At 35.5% G+C, this 20,281-nt stretch overlaps 7 protein-coding genes and 1 pseudogene across 8 annotated transcripts; 2 read left to right on the top strand and 6 right to left on the bottom strand.

Moving 5' to 3' along the window:
• Nucleotides 1–1,351: 1,351 nt before the first annotated feature.
• On the bottom strand, nt 1,352–1,926 carry LOC125208886 (basic form of pathogenesis-related protein 1-like). The gene has a single exon (XM_048108391.1). It carries the CDS (start codon nt 1,924–1,926, stop codon nt 1,459–1,461), a length of 468 nt encoding a protein of 155 aa, XP_047964348.1. The 3' UTR covers nt 1,352–1,458.
• Nucleotides 1,927–3,474: 1,548 nt separating this feature from the next.
• Nucleotides 3,475–3,942, bottom strand: LOC125209217 (basic form of pathogenesis-related protein 1-like). The gene has a single exon (XM_048108821.1). It carries the CDS (start codon nt 3,940–3,942, stop codon nt 3,475–3,477), a length of 468 nt encoding a protein of 155 aa, XP_047964778.1.
• On the top strand, nt 3,941–5,444 carry LOC125209216 (annotated as a pseudogene).
• A 2,296-nt stretch (nt 5,445–7,740) lies between these two features.
• Nucleotides 7,741–8,187, bottom strand: LOC125209215 (basic form of pathogenesis-related protein 1-like). Its single transcript, XM_048108820.1, has one exon. The coding sequence runs from the start codon at nt 8,185–8,187 to the stop codon at nt 7,741–7,743; it is 447 nt and encodes a 148-aa protein (XP_047964777.1).
• A 938-nt stretch (nt 8,188–9,125) lies between these two features.
• Nucleotides 9,126–9,575, bottom strand: LOC125209214 (basic form of pathogenesis-related protein 1-like). Its single transcript, XM_048108819.1, has one exon. It carries the CDS (start codon nt 9,573–9,575, stop codon nt 9,126–9,128), a length of 450 nt encoding a protein of 149 aa, XP_047964776.1.
• A 1,197-nt stretch (nt 9,576–10,772) lies between these two features.
• LOC125209645 (basic form of pathogenesis-related protein 1-like) lies at nt 10,773–11,365 on the bottom strand. The gene has a single exon (XM_048109233.1). The coding sequence runs from the start codon at nt 11,313–11,315 to the stop codon at nt 10,821–10,823; it is 495 nt and encodes a 164-aa protein (XP_047965190.1). The 5' UTR covers nt 11,316–11,365; the 3' UTR covers nt 10,773–10,820.
• A 485-nt stretch (nt 11,366–11,850) lies between these two features.
• LOC125211683 (probable pectin methylesterase CGR3) lies at nt 11,851–15,143 on the bottom strand. Of its 2 annotated transcripts, none has more exons than XM_048111575.1 (7): nt 15,017–15,143; nt 14,335–14,477; nt 13,949–13,988; nt 13,651–13,692; nt 12,799–13,167; nt 12,461–12,516; nt 11,851–12,197 (listed from the first exon to the last, which is right to left on the bottom strand). In XM_048111575.1, exons 2-7 carry the CDS (start codon nt 14,452–14,454, stop codon nt 12,045–12,047), a joined length of 780 nt encoding a protein of 259 aa, XP_047967532.1. In that variant the 5' UTR covers nt 14,455–14,477; nt 15,017–15,143; the 3' UTR covers nt 11,851–12,044. The 2 variants fall into 2 exon arrangements, with proteins under 2 accessions (XP_047967532.1, XP_047967533.1); XM_048111576.1 differs by having other exon boundaries at nt 14,335–14,474; nt 15,017–15,133.
• Nucleotides 15,144–16,808: 1,665 nt separating this feature from the next.
• Nucleotides 16,809–20,076, top strand: LOC125213937 (DUF21 domain-containing protein At4g33700-like). Its single transcript, XM_048114738.1, has 11 exons — nt 16,809–16,911; nt 17,221–17,297; nt 17,374–17,457; nt 17,843–17,956; nt 18,036–18,122; nt 18,243–18,382; nt 18,486–18,573; nt 18,867–18,940; nt 19,324–19,451; nt 19,532–19,785; nt 19,856–20,076. The coding sequence occupies exons 1-11, from the start codon at nt 16,818–16,820 to the stop codon at nt 19,898–19,900; spliced, it is 1,185 nt and encodes a 394-aa protein (XP_047970695.1). The 5' UTR covers nt 16,809–16,817; the 3' UTR covers nt 19,901–20,076.
• Nucleotides 20,077–20,281: the final 205 nt, after the last annotated feature.

Raw genomic sequence — 20,281 nt, 5'->3', positions numbered from 1 at the left:
ATAAAGTGAGATGAAGGAGTGTGTAATAAATTAAGTGAGTTGGTTGAAGGTGAGTCCCTTGTTGACTTTTTGGTTTTTTTATTTTTGTTTTGGTTTATTTTTGTATTGATAATGGCATTTGAGTGTAATTTTAGTGAATAATGGGGTAAAATTTTATGTCCAAATATGGAAAATTCTAAATATGACTATAAATATGGGACGGACTTTTATGGCAAAATGTGACTATAAAACTGAGATGGAAGGAGTATAACAACAATAAGAAAATAAGAGATAACAATGTATTACCAGGCAATCTTCATCTATCAAAGAATAGCGACTTCAACGCAAGTCAAAATCGAATAAGAAGTTCCAATAAAGTACGAGTACTTAGTAGTATGTTGTAAAATGGAGTAGTACCTTGTCAGTGGCGGATCCAGGATTGATAAACGGAGGGAGCGAAATATATATTAGTAGGTTGGTTTAGGTCGAAAATGACAATTTTTTTCAATTTTCGGGGCGACGTCAGGGCAAACAGAAGGGGCGGACATGGTGATTTTACGTCCGGATAAGAAGAAATTAGTCGCACGGCGGGGGCGACCGCCCCCTCCTGCCCTCCCCCCCATCCGCCACTGTACCTAGTTGTAAATGAAGATGATGCATACTCTTGTCAAATTGTCAAATGGGTCAGGTCGAATAGCCCAAGGGAGTACATTTTCTTTTGTATACTCTATCCTTCACTTTCTCACACTTTATCTCTCCATTTCGCTCTATTATTTTTTTTTTTCATTTTCTCTTTCACTATTATTAATCTAAATAATAATGTTAAATTTTGTAAAAAAAATAATAGTATTATCAAAAAAAATTTATTCCAAAAAGTTATATGAAAGACTTAAATTTTTACGTATTTCAAAATATATAAATGATCAAATTCTATGTTTTTTCTTATTTTATTAAAATAAATTATTTTTAATATTCCCAAAATATCAATTAATATACTATAACTAAAAAACATTATACTGCATAATTATTTGATAGTTAAAATTTTTCTATATATATTTTTATAACAAATATTATATAATGCATACTTAACAGATAATTAAATTTTGCAATTATTTTTAATAGAAATCATATAAATATTTCTACAATATTTTATATTGAGATAATAATTATTTAATTTATGAAGATTGGTTAAGTTCTAGTTAATCACATTTGTATATAAATTGACATCTTCGTTTCAATAATAAAAATAAGAACAAAGCAATAAATTAATCCTTTTATATTGTATGGAGAAAGTAAAAAATTAGTCCTTTTATATTGTTTCAATTATTTAGTTAGCTTATAAATAGTAGAGTGAGAAATTGAAGGAAAGAATTTATATTGGAAATAGATTTTTTATCCATAAAGAGAGATCCAGATGTTAATGTTGCGGTGTATTAGAAAATGTAGTATATAGTAACGTATAAGGTGATTCATTCCGGCCTAGTAGGCGCGTTCTCCGTCGTAATTTCCCGGCGGATGATAGTTGCAGATGACGAAGATCCAGCCGTTCCGGCACGGCTGCAGCGCGCAGCCTAGCTGGGTGGAGGCGCGCCACACGACCTGCGTGTAGTGCAGGCACGATCCTTTGCAGGAGTTGGATGCTTGGTCATAGTTGGGCTTCTCGCTCGCCCACACGGTCACGGCGTCCACCGCGGAAACCTGCCCCTGCCCCATAAACAGGTTCTCGCCGTATGGCCCCATTGACAGCTCCAGGTTGCAGTCGTCGGCGCGCTTCTGGGCGTAGCGGAGGGCGTAGTCAGCCACGGTGGCATTCCACTCGAGCGGAGGGATGCCTACCTCCGCCCGTGCGGCGTTGTGCCCGCCCAGGAAGTCCTGTGGCGAGTTTTGTCCGGAGGCGGCGGCGATGAAGGAAAGTGTTAGGAAGAGGGAAATGGTGGAAGAGTCCATTTTTGTGAGGATACAAAAGATGCCTGTTTTGCTCTATTTATACATTTATCATATCGAATTAATTGGTAAGGTATTATACATGTGAAAATTTGTGATATTCCGAAAATTCATGTGAAAATTTGTGATATTCCGAAAATTCAGTATATTCAGTATTTTTTTTTTGTTTGGTAAGAGCGGGTAATTTGATATTTTTATCTATTCCTAGCTATCCACAACAAGCATGTTACAAATTAGTATATTGACAATTTGACATCAATTTATTTTTCAACTCCAAATTAAGTAAATTAACAATTGATGTTCATATGTGCACTCATCTCATCACAATAAGATTAATAATGCGACACGACATATGTGCATACTATAAAATACTCAATCAAATCCTAAGGTATGATGTAGTTCAAATTAACGTGACTGGGTCTTGAAAATAGAACAACCAGATTTTCTGAAAATAAAAAATCCCTTGAGCTTTACTTGAGTTTTTTCTAGACTTTCTAAAGATATTTTTTTATCACTCTTAGATAATTAAAAAAAAAATCCACTAAAGCCCTAGGGATACTTAAAAAATTTCTCTTTTATTACAGAATCTTCAAATTATACTACTTATGTAAAAGATTTAATCAATTATCTGGATCACCTAATATTTTCGAATAAAATATAAACATCACCACCATCATTTTTGTCTATGTCTGCATAGACTTGTCAACTAGGCCGGCCCATATCAATCAGTGAAACGAAATGAGCCCGAGTTGAGCTCCTCAGTTGATGTGTGCTTCAATTGGGCCATTTTGTGAACTTAGGCTCAGATCCATCCAAAACCTAAACCAGGCCCAGCCTATTAGACATCCACTTTATATAATTAATTTTTTTTAATGTAATTAAGTAACTAATCACTGATAATAGTTGTTTCTCGATTTATGTATGCCAATTTTGTCCAATCTTCTCGACTTATACATGTCATCTTTGTGCATGTGTCATATGCAGGGAAAATTATATAGATGTGACCGGCAAAAAATCTGCGTGGAGAAACATTCAAAACACCATCGTTTAATACACCTTATCAGTCACTTCGTTAATTTTTACAAACATATATGTCACACCAATAAATTTAGACACACGGCACATTGATTTTTTTTTTTTGTTTGCTATAGGACAACTAAAAAATACTAACAAAGTTATGATAAAATTGGTCATAATTGTTAGTTGTGAGATTGACCCAAAATTAAACTGATTTTTTCAACTATTTGCCGTAAATTGTTTATTTAAACCATCATGAAATAACTTTTGCACCTAAAACAATACAAACTTGAGGCAACCAACAATAAAAGCAGATAAGAAACCATATCCAACAGTAGGCATATAAGTTATACACATATTTTCTTGCGCGCAACTAATCAAATGAATTACAAAAATATTTTTCTTCATTATTTTTTTATTGGCTAGTAGAGGCGTTACAGAAATATTTTCTTTCATTACTTTTTTCTCTTTTTGCTACTTCCGATTATAATTGACTAGACACATCAAATGACGATTCGACTACATTTTTACTCGCTAATAGGGGCGTTGGCCGATGTAATTTCCCGGTGGATAATAGCTGCAGATGACGAACTGCCAGCCGTTACGGCACTGCTTCCGCGCGCATCCCAACTGCGTAGAGTCGCGCCACACGACCTGCGTGTAGTGCAGGCACTCCCCTCCTACGCACGAGTTGGAGGCATAGTCGTAGCTCGACTTCTCGCCCACCCACAACCCCACGCCCTCCACCGCCGAGAACTCCCCGTACCCCTCCGCCAGATTCTCTCCGTACGGCCCCCCGGAGTGCTCCAGCTCGCATCCGCCGGACCGCTCCTCCGCGTAACGAAGGGCGTAGTCGGCCACAGTGGCGTTCCACGCCACGGGCGCGACGCCCACCTCCGCTCGCGCGCGGTTGTGGGCGTCCACGAAGTCCTGTGGCGAGTTTTGGGCGACGGCGGCAGCGACGACGATGAAGAAAATTGTTAGGAAGAGGGATTTGGTCATGGTGGAGAAGTACATTTTTGTGATTGTGATATGGAGAGATTTGAGTGTTTTGGTGTATTTATAAGTGGAATTTAATTGAATGTTTCATTCCTATGTTTTCAAAAGGATATTAACATTGATGATTTATTTGATGATTGTGTGAATTTTAGTATAGTGGAGATCAACTTTCTTTTATTACATGAAGCTGGTCAACTTGCCTAAAGATTTGTCACCATGATAATTTCCAATTTGAGATCAATACACAATCAATTACTGCGGCTCAATTGATAGTATATATACGGAAAATGATTTTTTGATGTTGTATGTTTATTATTTTCTCATAATTATACACTATTATGTTTAAATTAGTAGTATCCTAATGTTATTTTAAAAGGAGTTATATAAAATTATAAAATTCAAATTAAATTTAGCATTTTTACCCAAGATGTTATACTCCTACATTCTACATATTTATCCATATTTCACATATTTATAAATATATACTAGGGCTAGCATATATATTACGTACACATTTTAGAAAATGTCAACATTTTATACTTGTAATTTTACAAGGTAAAACACATCATCAAATCCTTGTACTTTGATTGTTTATTTCAATAGGTCCTTATACAATTTTCTCGTTTTAACAAGTCCTCATACTTTTATATTCGATATATTCCAATCATTATTTAACGGAATAGTTAACTTTTCTGTTATAAAATAACATATCATATATTAATTATTTAAATCTATTCCACTTAATATCCTAGTTGGAAAATGAGTATCAATTTTTTGAAACTGCCCCTTCCCACACTCTCTCTTTCTCCCTCAAACACTGTGTTGCAGCCTGGTATCGTATAACGCTAAGAGAGCTATAATCACACCCAATAAATTCAAGAACCAATTTTTTTTGGAGTGGTCTTCTGCTTAAAGTTGCTGTTCTTTTCGATTAGAAATTAATGAAAGCAAAATGGCAACAGGTTCTTGAACGCCGGAATATTTGGAAACGGAACGGAATCAAACCGCACGCTGCCGCACACGGCAACGAGAGCGACGATGCTGGTCCGGATCAACACCCTACTCGAAGGCTACTCCAGCATCCGATTTGAAATCCTTGAAGCCATTACCAAATTCTTGAACCAGAACATCACCCCATGTCTCCCTCTCTGCGGCACATCACGGCCTCCGGCATTCTCGTGCCCCCTCTCCTACATCGCTGGGCTCCTGACCGGCCGCCCAATTCCAAGGCCGTGGGCCCCACCGGAGAGCTCCTCAACGCCGAGGAAGCCTTAAAGCTCGCCGGCGTCAAGGGCGGCTTCTTCGAGCTCCAGCCCAAGGAAGGCCTCGCCCTCGTGAACGGCACCGCCGTGGGCTCGGGGATCGCCTCCATTGCCCTCTTCAACGCCAACAGCCTCGCTCTTCTCTCCGAGGTCATGTCCGGCCGTGTTCGCAAACCCAACATCCTCGCTCTTCTCTCTGAGATCATTTTTTCTTGTTTTATCTTTTTCTTAATGTTTGGTTGATATTTTCCGACTAGGATATTAGGTGGAATAGATTTAATAATTAATATATGATGTATTATTTTATAACGGAAAAGTTAATGGTTCCGTTAAATAAGGATTGGAATATATTGAATAGAAAAGTACGAGGACTTATTAAAACGAAAAAATTGTATAAGGACCTATTGAAATAAACAATCAAAGTACGGGGACTTAAGGATGTGTTTTGCCTTTTATGTTCTACGTATACATTATAGTATTACATGCACATAACATCTTGGTGAGCCAACATTCTGCAATATTACAGCCATTCAACATTATTTAATTATTATTGCCATTGGTAAGGTTTTTACATGTTTTATAATGTGAACATTCTACCATGAAATAGCAGCAGATCTGCAACATCAATCTACCATTGTGTATATTCTTTAGTGACTAGCAGTATGTCTAATAACTCTTTCTATTAAGTAGTAGTATAATCGTCCATTCATTTAATCATCCATCTAAAATAATTTTCCCGAGAATGAGAGAGAATGAGAGATGACGAGAAATATATAAAAGAAAATAAAGTAAAATAAAATATTAGTACTCCCTCCGTCCCAGAGAAGATGTCACACTTGGGAAATGACACGAGATTTTAAGAGATGTTATTTTGTGTGTTAACTGGTGAGAGAAAATATAATTTTATAATTGATGTGAGAATGAACTTTTTCCAAAAGAGGAAATGTGACGTCTTTTCTTTTGTGGGACAAACTAAAAAATAAAGTATGACATCTTTTGTGGGACGAAGGGAGTAATAATTAAGAAAAAACTTGACTTTTTAATTCTAAATATGCCGTATATATATAATCCGAATTCGAAATTAAGAAGATTAATAGAATAGAATCAATAGATTATATTATATCAGACTTTGTTTTTAAAATTATTTATATTATCACATTCATTTATGTATACAAGACATTTAATAAAAATAGAAAGTAATAAAAACTTAATTAGCTTGGTCTATTTATATAGATTTGACTATTGACGGAGATATTTGTAATATTTATATAATTGTCCTGGATTCTTGGCAATTCATATACTACTACTATTAGTTAAGTACTTTAAATAGACGTCAGTCACGAAACTGAATTTAGCAACAGACGATCATAAAATGACGTCTATAGTCATTTATTAAAAAATCAATCGGGTGATGCGTTGTGCAAATTGGATTGAATGTATATTTGATCCGGAAATAGAATTTATAAACTATTGTAGTAGCAATACATTGTGCAAATTCAATTCGTCAACATAAAAATTTACAATACATAAACATAACATAATAATTTCACAAGATGTATCATCTAACGAATTTAGTACTGTTACATAGGGTCTTATTCTAATGCTTATAGCACCCTAATCCAAAATCAAGACTAAATCTCCACCCTTGGATTTTAAAATGAGTGGATGAGATTAAAGCTCACAAATCTCAATAAATAGTAGACAAAATATCAACAAAGGGTAATATCGTCATTATGTTATCATATGATAATTTTCGTGGGTGTTTTTTTATATCAACATTGTGTATTACAAATATCAACAATATGATATAAGAATATCAACATTAGTACAAGAAACATATTTATTGAGATTTTTACATGGTTTTATTGAGATTTTTTGATGTATTTGTTGATAAAAATCTGGGTATCAACATTTACGAAAACTAAAATAAAAAATATCAAATTTCATCATCCGAACGTCGTCGGAACATATGCAATTGAGATCTCGTTGGAATCCTTATTAAATTATCTTTAATTTGATATTCCCTCCGTCCCACTTAAAATGAAACATTTGGGAATCGGCACGGGATTTTATGTAGTGTTGTTTTGTGAGTTGATGAGGAGAGAGTAAAGTAAGAGAGATGAAAAAGTAGAGATAGAGTTGTTTCCATTTTAGGAAACGTTTCATTTTTAATGGGACAAACATAAGAGGAAAACGTTTCATTTTTAATGGGACAGAGGGAGTATATTTTTTGTGAAAAAATAATTTAAATTGAGAGAGTTACGTAAATTTAAAGATTTGAGATGATTTTGAGGAAAGAGAAAGTAGTTAGTTATAATTACTACATATAGGATTTGACATTAATACCCTTTTAATTTAATTAATAATTATTTAAATTTAAAATATACTACTATTACACTTGGCATTATATTAACCACAAGATCTTCTAATCTAATGGTTGAAAATTGATCTCAATTTGGGATTGGTAATTAGTTAGCAATTGATTACATCTCCTATTACATAATACTATTTCACAAGATGTAGCATCTAATTATCAAATTTAATAAGGGCGTTCTCCAACAATGTTGCCCGGAGGGTCATAGTTACAAATAACAAAGGTCCAACCATTTGGGCACGGGGCATGAGCACAGCCAACGAAATTAGAGTTTCGCCAAACTACCTGTGTATAGTGCAAACAAGCATTCCCTCCTCCCACACAAAGACCGGTTTCAACGTCGTACAACGGCTCTTCATCGAGCCACATGTCGACAGCCTCCTTCGCGCTCACGTTCCAACTCCCTGCCGCTAGGTTTTCGCCATATGGGCCATCTGAATGCCTCATTACACAATCTTTTGACCGTACTTCAGCGTAAGCCTTAGCGTACTCCGCCACTGTTTCGTTCCAAACGAGGGGTCCAACACCCACCGTTGCTCGAGCCACGTTGTGGGCATCTACGTAGTCTACGGGACGGTTTTGGGCATGGATATGGTGGCCCAAGGCCACCATCACACTGAACAATATAATGACCTTTCTCATTCTATGTGGCTTAGATAAGGAAAATTTGTGAAAAGTGAATGACTTAAATTTGATGATCAGCATGGCCTTTATATAGTCAAATTAGAGTTTCCAAATTGAAAGATTGCGTTCTTGAATTAATGACTATTTAAAATAGTGGAGATAAAAAAGTCTTTTATCGTCTGAATGTCAACTTGCCTAATGGTGTATGTGTCCCTAATTATTTTATTTTATTTTTTATCGAAGAATTAAAGTGAAAATTAGGTTGTGCTATGATAAATTCCAACTTGGCGAACCCAAATCACTCTAAAAAACACAATCAATTTATAGTACCGTGATTGTTATAAAATATCACATGTGATTTTAATTAAAAAATCTAATTTTAAATATAATTAATTATAATTACGTAAAATTTTACATACATAGACTTAATCAGCATTGGTTTGAGATTATTACATTCATAATGCATACAAGACATTTAGCAAAAATAAAAAGAAACTAAATTTAAAAATTTAGTTTGCACAACTATGTACGTAATGATTCATGATATTGATTGGCATGATGCCATAATGATTTTCGTGAAGGACACGGTGATAATTTCAATATTTATGTAATTTTCTTAAATTCTTGATAATTTATATGTTTAAATATTTCCAATGCACACGCACTTGTATAGTTGCATTTAGCAACCATCATACAATGAAATTAATAGCCAACGATAACAGAAGCATGAACAATTTTATTCTTTATAATAACTATAGCCTTATACAGTCATCATTTATTAAAGAACTATTGCCTTGTACGAAATGAATTGAAGGTATAAAAAACCAACATATATAGATATACCATATCATATTAATCAAACTATCAAAGTATGCCATTTGGATTTTAGGCACATAACATTTCACCAGATGTATCATCTACTAATTTTAATATGCACGTTGTCCGACATAATTGCTCGGGGGATCATAGTTGCAAGTAACAAATGTCCAACCAGTCGGACACAAGACATGAGCGCAACCAACGGAACGAGAATTTCGCCATACTACTTGCGTATAATGCCGGCATTCCATCCCTCCTCCCACACAAAGATCAGTTTTAACGTCATACAAAGGCTTCTCATCGACCCACATTTTGACAGCCTCCTTCGCGCTTACCCTCAGAGTCCCTGACGCTAGGTTTTCGCCATATGGGCCATCTGAGTGCTTCATTGCACAATCTTTAGACCGTACGTTAGCATAGGCCCGGGCGTACTTTGCCACTTTTTTGTTCCAAACGAGGGGTCCAACCCCCACCGCTGCCCGAGCCTCGTTGTGGGCGTCTAGGTAGTCTTTGGGACTGTGTTGAGCATGGATATGATGGCTTATGACCTTACTCATTTTTTATTGTGGCTTAGATATAAGTATAATGTGAATGACTTTGATGCATGACCCACATGACCTTTTATATAGGAAGCAAAGGATTCCCAAATTGAAGGATAGCGTTCTTGAATTAATGACTAATTGACAATATATAAGAGTGGAGATCAACTTTCTTTTATTGAATGAAGGTCAACTTGCCTAACAATGTTAAAGTTATGAACCTAATAATATTACTACATTAAATGAATAAAGATGTTGGAATGAAAGTATCACAATATCAAGATTTGAACTACGGAGATGTATTCAATCATCCATCAAGAAATTGTGCTAGACTTCATGTGCGGGGTTTTATATTTGGCTTTTTCAATGGTCATGTACTTTTTTATTTTATTTTTTCATTAGATATTTTCTCGCGTTTTGTCCACTTTTTTCTTTCAAAAAAAATAATTAACTTTATTTAAGTTATGTTTTTAGAACTTAATAACTTCAAATATTGATTTTAATTAAACATATGAATAGTAAGAATGTACAAGATCTAATTTTAATTACTCCATTAATTACAATTGCAACTTTATTATAACGAATACACCTAATTAGTATATCTTGCCTTTTAGATTATTACATTATGTATGGGAGACATTTTAGATAGGGCTGACAATTTGAAAACTATATAAAAATTGGACAGGGACATGGATGGGTGTAGGTAAGTTGTATTGGGTTGATATCCTTATTAGTTTGACTTATTAGGAACCTAATAATTTCGGGTTGTGTTCGGGTAAGATGCTAAATAAAGCAATTATTATTATTTTAAAATAATTGTATTTAAATTTTCTTCTCTAGGTTCGTGTAAATGAAGGTTAATAGTGTCGTATCATATTTTAATCATGTAAATTGGGTTTGTGTCGTTATCGTTATGCTATCGTATTGTGTCGTGTCAACTCATAATATATTGTGTTCGGATTGAGAATTTCCTTAACAAATCGGGTTTGGTTGTCACGTTATATTTGATTAATTTCTCATATTAGTTTCAATTTTGCTCGTTGTAGAATAACTACAAAAATATTACTATAAGGTTATGATTTTATATTCTAGTTTTAACCGTCTGAGTATAAGATTGACCAAAAGTCAACGAAAAATTTCAATTTAAATGACATCATCGCTTGAGTTGTATCATGTGATCTTGAAACAGAAATTATAAACGTTTGAACCCAAAACAATAAGCAAATAAATCCAACAAATCATAATCATACAAGATGTAGCAATTTAAAAGGGACGTTCTCCGACATAGTTACCCGGGGGATCATAGTTACAAATGACAAAGGTCCACTCCTCCGGGCACGGGATGTGAGCACATCCAACGGAATGAGTGCCTCGCCAAACTACCTGCGTATAATGCAAACAACTACTCCATTCTCCCTTGCAAAGATTGGCTTTAACGTCGTACAAATGCTTCTCATCGACCCACATGCGGACAGCCTCCTTCGCGCTTACCTGCCAACTCCCCGCTGCTAGGTTTTCGCCATACGGGCCTTCTGAATGGTGCATTTCACAATCTTGAGACCGTACTTGAGCATAGGCCTTGGCGTACTCTGCCAACGTTTCGTTCCAAACGAGGGGCCCCACCCCCACCCTAGCCCGGGCCTTGTTGTGGGCGCGTAAGTAGTCTTTGGGACGGTAGTGGCGGCCGCCCTTGTTGGCATGGATATGGTGGCTTAAGGCCATCAACATCACCAATAACAACACAATGACCCTACTCATTTCTCTCTCTCTCGTGGCTTAGATATGGCAAAGTGTGAAATGTGAATGGCTTTAACTTTTTATAGAAACCAAGAAATCCTAATTTGAAGGATTGCGAGGAATGGGTTGGGTGGTGGAAAGAATTTAGGCAAAAAAAAATTGAAAGAGATTATCACTTTATAGATTGTATAGCATATTATAGATGTTAATACGTTCGGATATGCAAGTACTATTCTATAATGTATATTCACTTTTATTAGGTAACAGTTGATTGCTAAAATTCATAAATAGAAAAATAGGGTATTGAAATGGAGTAATCAATCTAATAGTATGACACAAAGTGTGTGACACATTACAGATATCATCAACTTTAACCCTATTATTTGTAATAAATTATGTCTTTTAATTAGTTTGAGTAATTTTTCCGTTGCACGTTTCTTCTTCGTCGTCAATTATGGAAAAATAGAACCATAGCACCCGACATGAAAAAAAAAAAAAAAAAAAGAAACAATTCATATTCTGCAGAGCACTTTTTGCCAACATAAAGAGACACTAATGAGGATACATTTTGTTGGTTGCTAAATAAGACCAGCAAAAAATTTCAATCAATAATTAGGTCAAATATTTTACATCAAACAAGATTAACTAACACAAATTGCACATTTGATAACTAATTTAACACTTTGAAGAAGTAAAGATGCTCGTTGGCTTTGGCGCCACAAAAGAATACCTTGTTCTGTAGTGAGATGATCAATGCAGTGGTTTGAGATGAAAAGCTTGGCAGGCTGACTTGTAAGGGTTCTTGGATACTGCCTGCTCAAACTTCTTCACAGCAGATTCATTCTCTTCTAAGCTGGTTTGAATAAAAAACCTTATCCACCAAGTTGAGCTCCGCAGCTTCGCCTATTCAATGGAAACCAACACCCTAAGTTTAATGCAGATCAAGATGAAGATATTTGTGACATAAGTGCCTGCTTAGAGACATTTGATCAATGAGAATTATCGTGAAGTTTGAACACGGAATGTCACCATTCGCTAAATCTACTGAATCGTAGTTCACAACATTTGTCACACTAATCGTGAAACAGGACTGTAAGAATTTTTCATAGATTGATCAGCTATGAGGCATTTGAAGAAAACAAATGGAAATGAAGTTTGGCAATTACCGGGCGCCCCCACTTAGAAAGCTCCGACACTTTAGCTCTTTGCTGACCTGGGTAACCTGCAAGCGTGTATGTTATAATGAGAAACACGGCCTTCTAACTTCTGAGATTTACAAAAGATGAATGGTATGCAATTGCAACATGGGAAAGAGTGAAAGCTGCTGTAAGGCATTTGAAAAGAGAGTATGGAAAGACTCTGCGGCGTATAACTTTTCTGAAATTGAGATGGAAAAGATATTTTACTAAAATGGATGTCATGGACTAGATGCATGCATTTATATAATGGCGTGTAACTTCCAGAATCATAGAAGCACTTAAGAGATCAAGTTTTCGAGTATTACCAGATAATATAACTAAGCCATCAGAAGCTACCCTTGCTAGCTGTGGCACAGTCTTGTTCAGATACTTAGGAGACAAATAATCCAATGCATCTGAAACTATGACGAGGGAAAATGTTTTGGGCCTGTACGGAAGGGGAAATTTGATATCAGCCACGCGCACAATGCCTTTGCGAACAAGACTCTTGCAGCTGGCATCAGCATCATCCAACTCATAGGGCTCTATACCCCAGGCTTCTGTATCCTCTTGTTTCAACAGTTGAGAGACCACCGAGCAGGTTTCAGGACCAACATGTAATATCTTTTTCATGCTGTCACCGTATGTCTTCTTTAAAATAGGTATTATTTTCTGAACCTCTAGAGTACAACCACCTGCATGAACACTACTGGTTCAACAAAATGCATCTCAACCGATCGCAAAATTATTCACATTTCATAACAATGAAGCCACGGAAGACAAAAGTCAGAGAGAAGATTGATTGGCAATTGATAAACTTCTTTTTTACCATTATTTAAGAATCAGAGGTATACATCACAAGTGCAATAGTATATACAGACCATAAAGACCTTTTTGTATCTTGAACATGGATTACTTTTGACTGAAACACCGGAATCACAAAATAAGGTGAAAATCGCTGTAGGTGCAGCTAAACCAATGAAAAACCAGGAAATTCTGAAGCCATAATAATGGTCATAAGAACAAGAAATAAAGCCTTTGATACATGCATTCATTATTCAGTCATGATTCACCAGAAAAATCACAAAAACATAGCTGAATTACGTTTTAAATTACAAGTACGTAGTGGATCTTTTATAAAATCATAGATAGTACACTTATAAATCATAAACGCTTACCTTCAAGTCTACTTAAACTATTTATGTCAACACTCCTGCTACCTGTCAAGAACAAAGGAAAATTGATATAACCGCTTATTAAAGGGAATGTTTCCATAATCATCATATTTTCTAGTCAACTTCCTACTCCCTCTTTTCACTTTGATTCAGCATGGGTTTCAATAAATGTTTGGAAGATAATGTTTTGAGTGGGTGAAAAGTGTGTTGCTGGACATATGGCTATTTTTGAACAAGCATGTAAGATTAATTTTCTGGGATCAGATCCAGAAGAGTGTGGGTAAAAAGGCCAAGAACAAACCTGAACCATGGTAAATATAACCAACAACCAGCAATGCTCCCTGAGATTCAAGAAAAAATGTAGCTTTTCAGTTTTCGCATTATGGATTAACATTGACAAAAACAAGCTCAACTATGTTACAAGGACCATCGCCACATGTATTAGAAAGAAGTGGACAAGCATCATCCTTAAGCCATCTCCTTTTTTTTAATTCATATACACAAGGTAACTATAGCTCGTTACAGGATTGCAAAATATGGATACACGGGTCTATGTATGAACACACGCATGGATGGGCCTATCCACTATATGTAAATGCAATAATAGCGAATAAACTCATGTAAACACATGATCAAGAAAATATGGCGAGCAGCATTGGGTAAAGTGAAAGAAGCAATAACATATACCACAACAAAAATTCCAATGGATAATAGTGGAGATGTCTGGGCCTTGGAATGCAATGCCCCAACGAAAGGAATACTCCCACCATCTCCAATACGGCGAGCAGCATTGGGTCTTCTTGACATTGCTTAACAGCTTGAAGAGCCTGCTGAGGATTGAAGGGGCCAGAAGATAAGGACACGTTTTTTGAAGCCACAAAGCTCAGAGACTTCTACTCAATGATCATCAAACTAAACATAGCCTTTTACTACACAAAGATCTCTACTGAATGATGCTATCTGTTCTACACATATAAATTAGTTAATATTCCAATGTGAGAGTCATAAACGGGTGAAATATTCACATATTCTGCATCAAACAAGGCGATCAACAAGCTCCAACACTTCTAAGTAATTCATTTTGGCCAAAAGTTTACATCTTTAACTAATTCCCCTAATCTGAATCCCAAATCAAGCTCGCCGATACGACGAGGAATAAGATCTGCTAAATCAAGCTCCCCAAATGGCATTATGCAGCAGGAAGAAATCATCATAAATCTCAATCTCAAACAAACTATCCCACAGATCAAAAATGACCCAATTAACACCAAAATCGTGACCAGTTGATTCCATCAACAGAACAATATGCATCAGCATTCTTCACAAAAGTAAAAGGAGAGAGATCATTGAGCAAATAAACGCATTTTACCTGAAATAGAAAGTAGAAAGAGTGGAGTGGGAGAACTGGGAGCTGGGATCTAGATCTACTGACGCTAGATTTTTGCTTAATCAGTGAATGTGAATCCCAGACATCAGAGGAGGCGAGATTTAATTGCGTGGCAAATTCGATTTATTTATCTATTTCGCTCACGTCATTTTCACGAGTTAGTGAGAGATTTATTTTGGTTGTTGGGCCTAAATAATTAGTTGTTGGGCCCAATATTATTATTTTTTTTTGGTTGTTGGGCCTAAATAGTCAAAGTAAAACTTAATGAAATTCATACAAATGCCATTTTCGTTTTCTAACAATTTTCCATTTGAATTGAAACAAATAAGGGATATAGTTGGTATTTAAAGACTTACAAATTAAGATTAATTCTATATAGCACTGTTGAGTACAAATCCATCCCAAGTCGGGAGTCTGAGGAAAGTTGGAATGTGTATAGAATCCATGTCCAACTCCAATTAGTTTGAGGCCTTTTGGGATGACCCAAAAATAAATTCGTGCATGCTTGATCCAAAGCAGACAATATCAAACGGTTGTTGCAGCCGACAATTTGAACAATATGTTGCCGTCGGACAATTCGAACAAGCACTATTGTACAAACTACTCAAGCTTATTTAACCCACCAAATCAAACACTGAATTAAACCATATGCTAAAGTTGCTGGGGCTTGAAGTGGGTTACACTTTACATAAAACACATATAAATATGTTTTGGCATTTTGAGTTTAACTATGTGATACAGCAAAATAATTCTGACTTTTAAGCTCTATTCAATTTTTAAATACAATGTCGTAGCAAAATAAGTCATTTTGTGGGTCATGCTTTTCCTAAAAAGCATTGCATTAAACTATTAATGGAAATTACTATCGATTCTTGATTACATGATTTATCGTGGGCTTATTCTTATGAAAATTGATACGCATAACGGCATAAGCTGCAGCCCACATATTTTATATTTAGGCCCAAAAGGTTGTTAAATTTAACAAATCTATAAAAAAATTTATTTTAAATATAATTTCTCGATAAAATAATTAATATCTCTAGAAAATTTATAAATTTGAAATTAAATTTATAATTGTCAAATTTAAAAAATTAAATAATGTTTTTTTGTTTAGAATTATAGTTTAAAACCACCATAATATCTCTAGAAAGTTTTAAATTTGTTGGTAGTAATTTAAACCAACGATGTTCATATACTCTAGGGATCAATAGTCTGCTCCTTTACCAGATCATTAATAATGTAATATATGCCCTTATTTTATTGTGATTCTAGATTTGATGTGATTTTTTATACTACTACTATTACCTTTCATGGCTACTTTCATGCAGCAATGATTCACTCTATATTGTCTCTGCCCCACTTGACGAAATCTCGACAAAAATTAATTTTTATATAAGTCGATCACAAATTCACAATCTACAGATTTACATTTCATTGTTATTACTACATAAATAGAAGATTAGTTTATTTCTATAGATTTATCTTCAAAAAATAACGTAAATATGGCTATATGTACATATAATTCAAGACACAATATCCAAAATATCATAACTAGACATTTTTCGATCACATTTTGAACCCCATCCTTCTCTTCACACTTAACTGATTAATCCGAAAAAAAAATAAAAATGAATGATAATTCAATATTAGTTCTAACAAAAGGTTATGTTGCTATTCAATTTGATTTAAAGTTGGATGCATAAATAAGTGAAGGAATGGGACACGTGGCCAGAAAGCGTGAACATGTATGAATTGCGCAGCCGCAAAATGCTGCGCGGGCCTCATGTCGGGCCTCACTTTGGGCCTCATGTCTCTCACCTTAGTCGACCTCGAGGTCCTCGCCAAGTCCGGCTCTCCCAACGATCGAAAGCATGCCGGTACATAAATTTGTTTTTGCTTCATTATCATCAATTTCATGATTCACTTCCGCTTCTATTTACGTATTTTGCAATCATTTCTGGTCAAGTACTCCATAAATTAGTCCTGTTTTCACGATCAATCGCGTTTTGAATGCTCCATTCCCTAGTTTTTGAATTTTGATTAGATTTTTTTTTATTGTAAAATAATAATATATTGGTGACCTTGAAATGCATAGTGATTCCATTTTCTTGTGTTTATGAACTAAAGGTATAAATTAATGAAGATCTGATATACGTTCTGTTAAAATGATTGAACTCACTTTGCAGAAAAGATATTGCCGGTTGTTAAGAATCAGCATTTGTTGCTTTGCACACTGCTAATATGCAATGCTGCTGCAATGGAGGTAATGATAAGTACGCTTCAAAAGCTAGCGAGTCGTTTCAAAGATTATTTCAAGTGCCGGATACTTTACCTTGCAGGCTCTTCCTATTTTCCTCGACAGTCTCATCTCAGCTTTGGGGGCAATCCTGATATCTGTGACGTTGGTACTTCTGTTTGGTGAGGTGAGGAATTCCTCGGGGAGCCGCTTATAATGAAAATGTGGAATCCTGATATCTTGCCATTTTTGGTTGTTACAAAATGTATGTAATCGCAGGAAATATACAAATTGAGGTTGGATTTTCATTGATGTTAGACCAACCAAAACAAAAGGCTTTATGCAAAGCATTTTATAGCTTTCCGTATATGAGATAGAGCATACATAGATATCTAATCAGAGGTTGTGTGGCGATTGGTGACATAGTTGCTCATTGCCTTTCAACTGTCATAAAATGGACTCGATATGTCAGACATTACTTTGTTTTGCTCCCATTATATTTCCAAGTATGAAAAATCTGCTAGACCAAATTGGATTCATCACAAACTGATTCAATGGTTTTGTAATTTCAGATAATCCCACAGTCTGTTTGTTCCAGACATGGCCTAGCTATTGGTGCGACTGTGGCCCCAGTGGTTCGTGTCCTTGTCTGGATCTGTTTTCCAGTTGCATATCCTATAAGCAAGGTACAGTTATGCATATTGATCGTTCAAGTTTTGCTAGTTCCATTAACACTTTTCATGCATATATGTGTCTAACTTCCAGTTGTTGGATGCACTACTTGGCCATCGACATAAAGCTCTATTTCGTCGTGCTGAGTTGAAAACTCTAGTCAATTTACATGGAAATGAGGTACAAGAAATGAAAAAATGTTTGGGTTCCATATGATTATCTTGTTTCTTATTTCTTATTCTTTTCAGCAAATGCTTTTTATATAAAGTTGAGTAAACTTTGTTCTACACTTTTATGTAGGCTGGTAAAGGTGGAGAGCTCACACATGATGAGACGACCATAATTGCAGGGGCATTAGAGCTCAGAGACAAAACAGCAAGTGATGCAATGACGCCTATATCTGAAATCTTTTCTATTGATATTAATGCGAAGCTCGACAGGTTGTATATGCATTATTTTATATCAACAGCTTCAGTAACCTTTTACTCTTTTTAGAGTTGTAAAATGCTGAAAGTAGTTGTTTGTGTGTGTGTTATGGTGAAGGGTTTTAATGAATCTAATTTTGGAGAAAGGACACAGCAGAGTCCCTGTTTACTACGAGCAACCTACATATGTCATCGGGCTTATTCTGGTAGGAGTAGTACTTGTTTCATCTTCTGTTCAGTTCCTTTAATGGGCTTATTCTGGTACTTGCTAATATGGCTTATTAGATAACTGCTCTTCATAAAAAATTTATCAAATCCTAAAGAAGCAGCTTCCTTCCATCACTCTGCTATGAAATCAGTTTTCCTCCTATAGTCATATTAGCCATCACTGTTACGAAAACACTTGTGAGCACGTTGAAATTGCTAATTGAACTATGGTTGGTTATGTATTATCTGAATGATCTGATTTAGTATGTTGAACTTTTTCCTAATCTTGTAGGCGAAAAACTTGCTGACGATTCATCCTGAGGATGAAGTCCCAGTGAAAAGTGTCACAATTCGCAGAATTCCAAGGTATCTTGATGCTTCAGAACTTAAATGTACTTTATCCAAACCCGAAGTATATAATAGCATTATGTAATAAAACTCTCCACTATTGCTTCACTGGGTTCTTCATATACATTTCCCATGCTCAGACATGTAGGATCAAGTGAATCAGCACATGTTTATACTGCTACTTGCTGTTATATTCAGGCAATTAGTGTCACAATATAAAATAGTTGGAAGTTTTGCTAATGCATTTTGTTTTCAAGTATGCTTTTGTTATACTGATACTATAATCTTGTTCATCACGTATCTTAAGCCGTTTTTAGAATTAACCGGGCTTCACAGGTGGAGCACATGCAATCTCACGTTGATGATTACATAATGAGTCTTCTATTCGTTTTCCTTGTTAGGGTGCCAGAAACTATGCCATTATATGACATCTTGAATGAATTCCAGAAGGGACATAGTCACATGGCTGTCGTTGTGAGGCAATGTAACAAGGTTGTGGACAAACCTCCTAGCACGGATTCTGCAGGAGGTAAATTTCTTCTGGTTTTACGATGAAATGCCAATGTCAAATGGACATTTATTTGACACTAGTCTTCCATGTTTGTGCAGTCAAAGATGTGAGAGTCGACATTGATGGTTCATCGCATAAAAATGTTAACCCGAGGATACCTCTGCAGAAATGGAAGAGTTTCACAAACACAGGAAGCAATTCCTCCAAGGGTACACCTAGGAGCAAGAAGTGGACAAAAAAAATGGACTCTGATATCCTGCAAATAGATGAAAATCCGCTCCCAACGCTACCTGAACATGAAGAGGCGGTTGGGATAATAACCATGGAAGACGTCATCGAAGAGCTCTTACAGGTAATGTCAATTATGTAGGAACTACAAGTTTTGAGATTCCCTAATTTGATCAACTGCTTCCTCCTTGCAGGAAGAGATATTCGACGAAACAGATCACCATCTTGAAGATTCATGACATATCATATGTAGACGTGGAATAATAATAGGTGCAGATTACAGTTGAAGAGGAAAGTAACAGTTTCATATTGAGCTGTTTACAAGAATGAGTCAACAAGTTATGTTTGTGTGTGTGTGTTGGAAATTCATTTATTAATTTCTACCAACTTCTTCTAAGCATATGTTTGGTCTCGATTTCCCTCTCCTTCACGCGATACTTCACTAGAGAATTTCTCGTGATAATACGAGGGAGTATTTCACTAAATAATTTCCGATGAGAATATTTTGCTTGGGATGTATTCAGATTCATAAACTAACCATCTATGATTAAAATAATTATAGAATAATTAGTTATAGCTAATCCTTTATGACTAAAATAATCTCACAACTCAATCCTAGA

Source organism: Salvia hispanica, chromosome 3, assembly GCF_023119035.1.
Source record: "Salvia hispanica cultivar TCC Black 2014 chromosome 3, UniMelb_Shisp_WGS_1.0, whole genome shotgun sequence".
NCBI classification, from domain to species: Eukaryota; Viridiplantae; Streptophyta; class Magnoliopsida; order Lamiales; family Lamiaceae; genus Salvia; species Salvia hispanica.
This window is presented reverse-complemented; position numbering and strand designations above follow the sequence as displayed.

Bases quoted from the DNA above. Each gene is read 5' to 3' on its own strand.
- LOC125208886 (XM_048108391.1), bottom strand. From the start codon at position 1,926: ATGGACTCTTCCACCATTTCCCTCTTCCTAACACTTTCCTTCATCGCC.
- LOC125209645 (XM_048109233.1), bottom strand. From the start codon at position 11,315: ATGAGTAGGGTCATTGTGTTGTTATTGGTGATGTTGATGGCCTTAAGC.
- LOC125209217 (XM_048108821.1), bottom strand. From the start codon at position 3,942: ATGACCAAATCCCTCTTCCTAACAATTTTCTTCATCGTCGTCGCTGCC.
- LOC125213937 (XM_048114738.1), top strand. From the start codon at position 16,818: ATGTCGGGCCTCACTTTGGGCCTCATGTCTCTCACCTTAGTCGACCTC. The intron at 16,912-17,220 runs GTACATAAATTT...CTCACTTTGCAG, and splicing joins CAACGATCGAAAGCATGCCG to AAAAGATATTGCCGGTTGTT. The intron at 17,957-18,035 runs GTACAGTTATGC...TCTAACTTCCAG, and splicing joins TTGCATATCCTATAAGCAAG to TTGTTGGATGCACTACTTGG.
- LOC125211683 (XM_048111575.1), bottom strand. From the start codon at position 14,454: ATGTCAAGAAGACCCAATGCTGCTCGCCGTATTGGAGATGGTGGGAGT. The intron at 13,693-13,948 runs GTTTGTTCTTGG...TGTTCTTGACAG, and splicing joins TTATATTTACCATGGTTCAG to GTAGCAGGAGTGTTGACATA. The intron at 12,517-12,798 runs GTAATACTCGAA...ACACGCTTGCAG, and splicing joins TGGCTTAGTTATATTATCTG to GTTACCCAGGTCAGCAAAGA.
- LOC125209215 (XM_048108820.1), bottom strand. From the start codon at position 8,187: ATGGTGGCCTTGGGCCACCATATCCATGCCCAAAACCGTCCCGTAGAC.
- LOC125209214 (XM_048108819.1), bottom strand. From the start codon at position 9,575: ATGAGTAAGGTCATAAGCCATCATATCCATGCTCAACACAGTCCCAAA.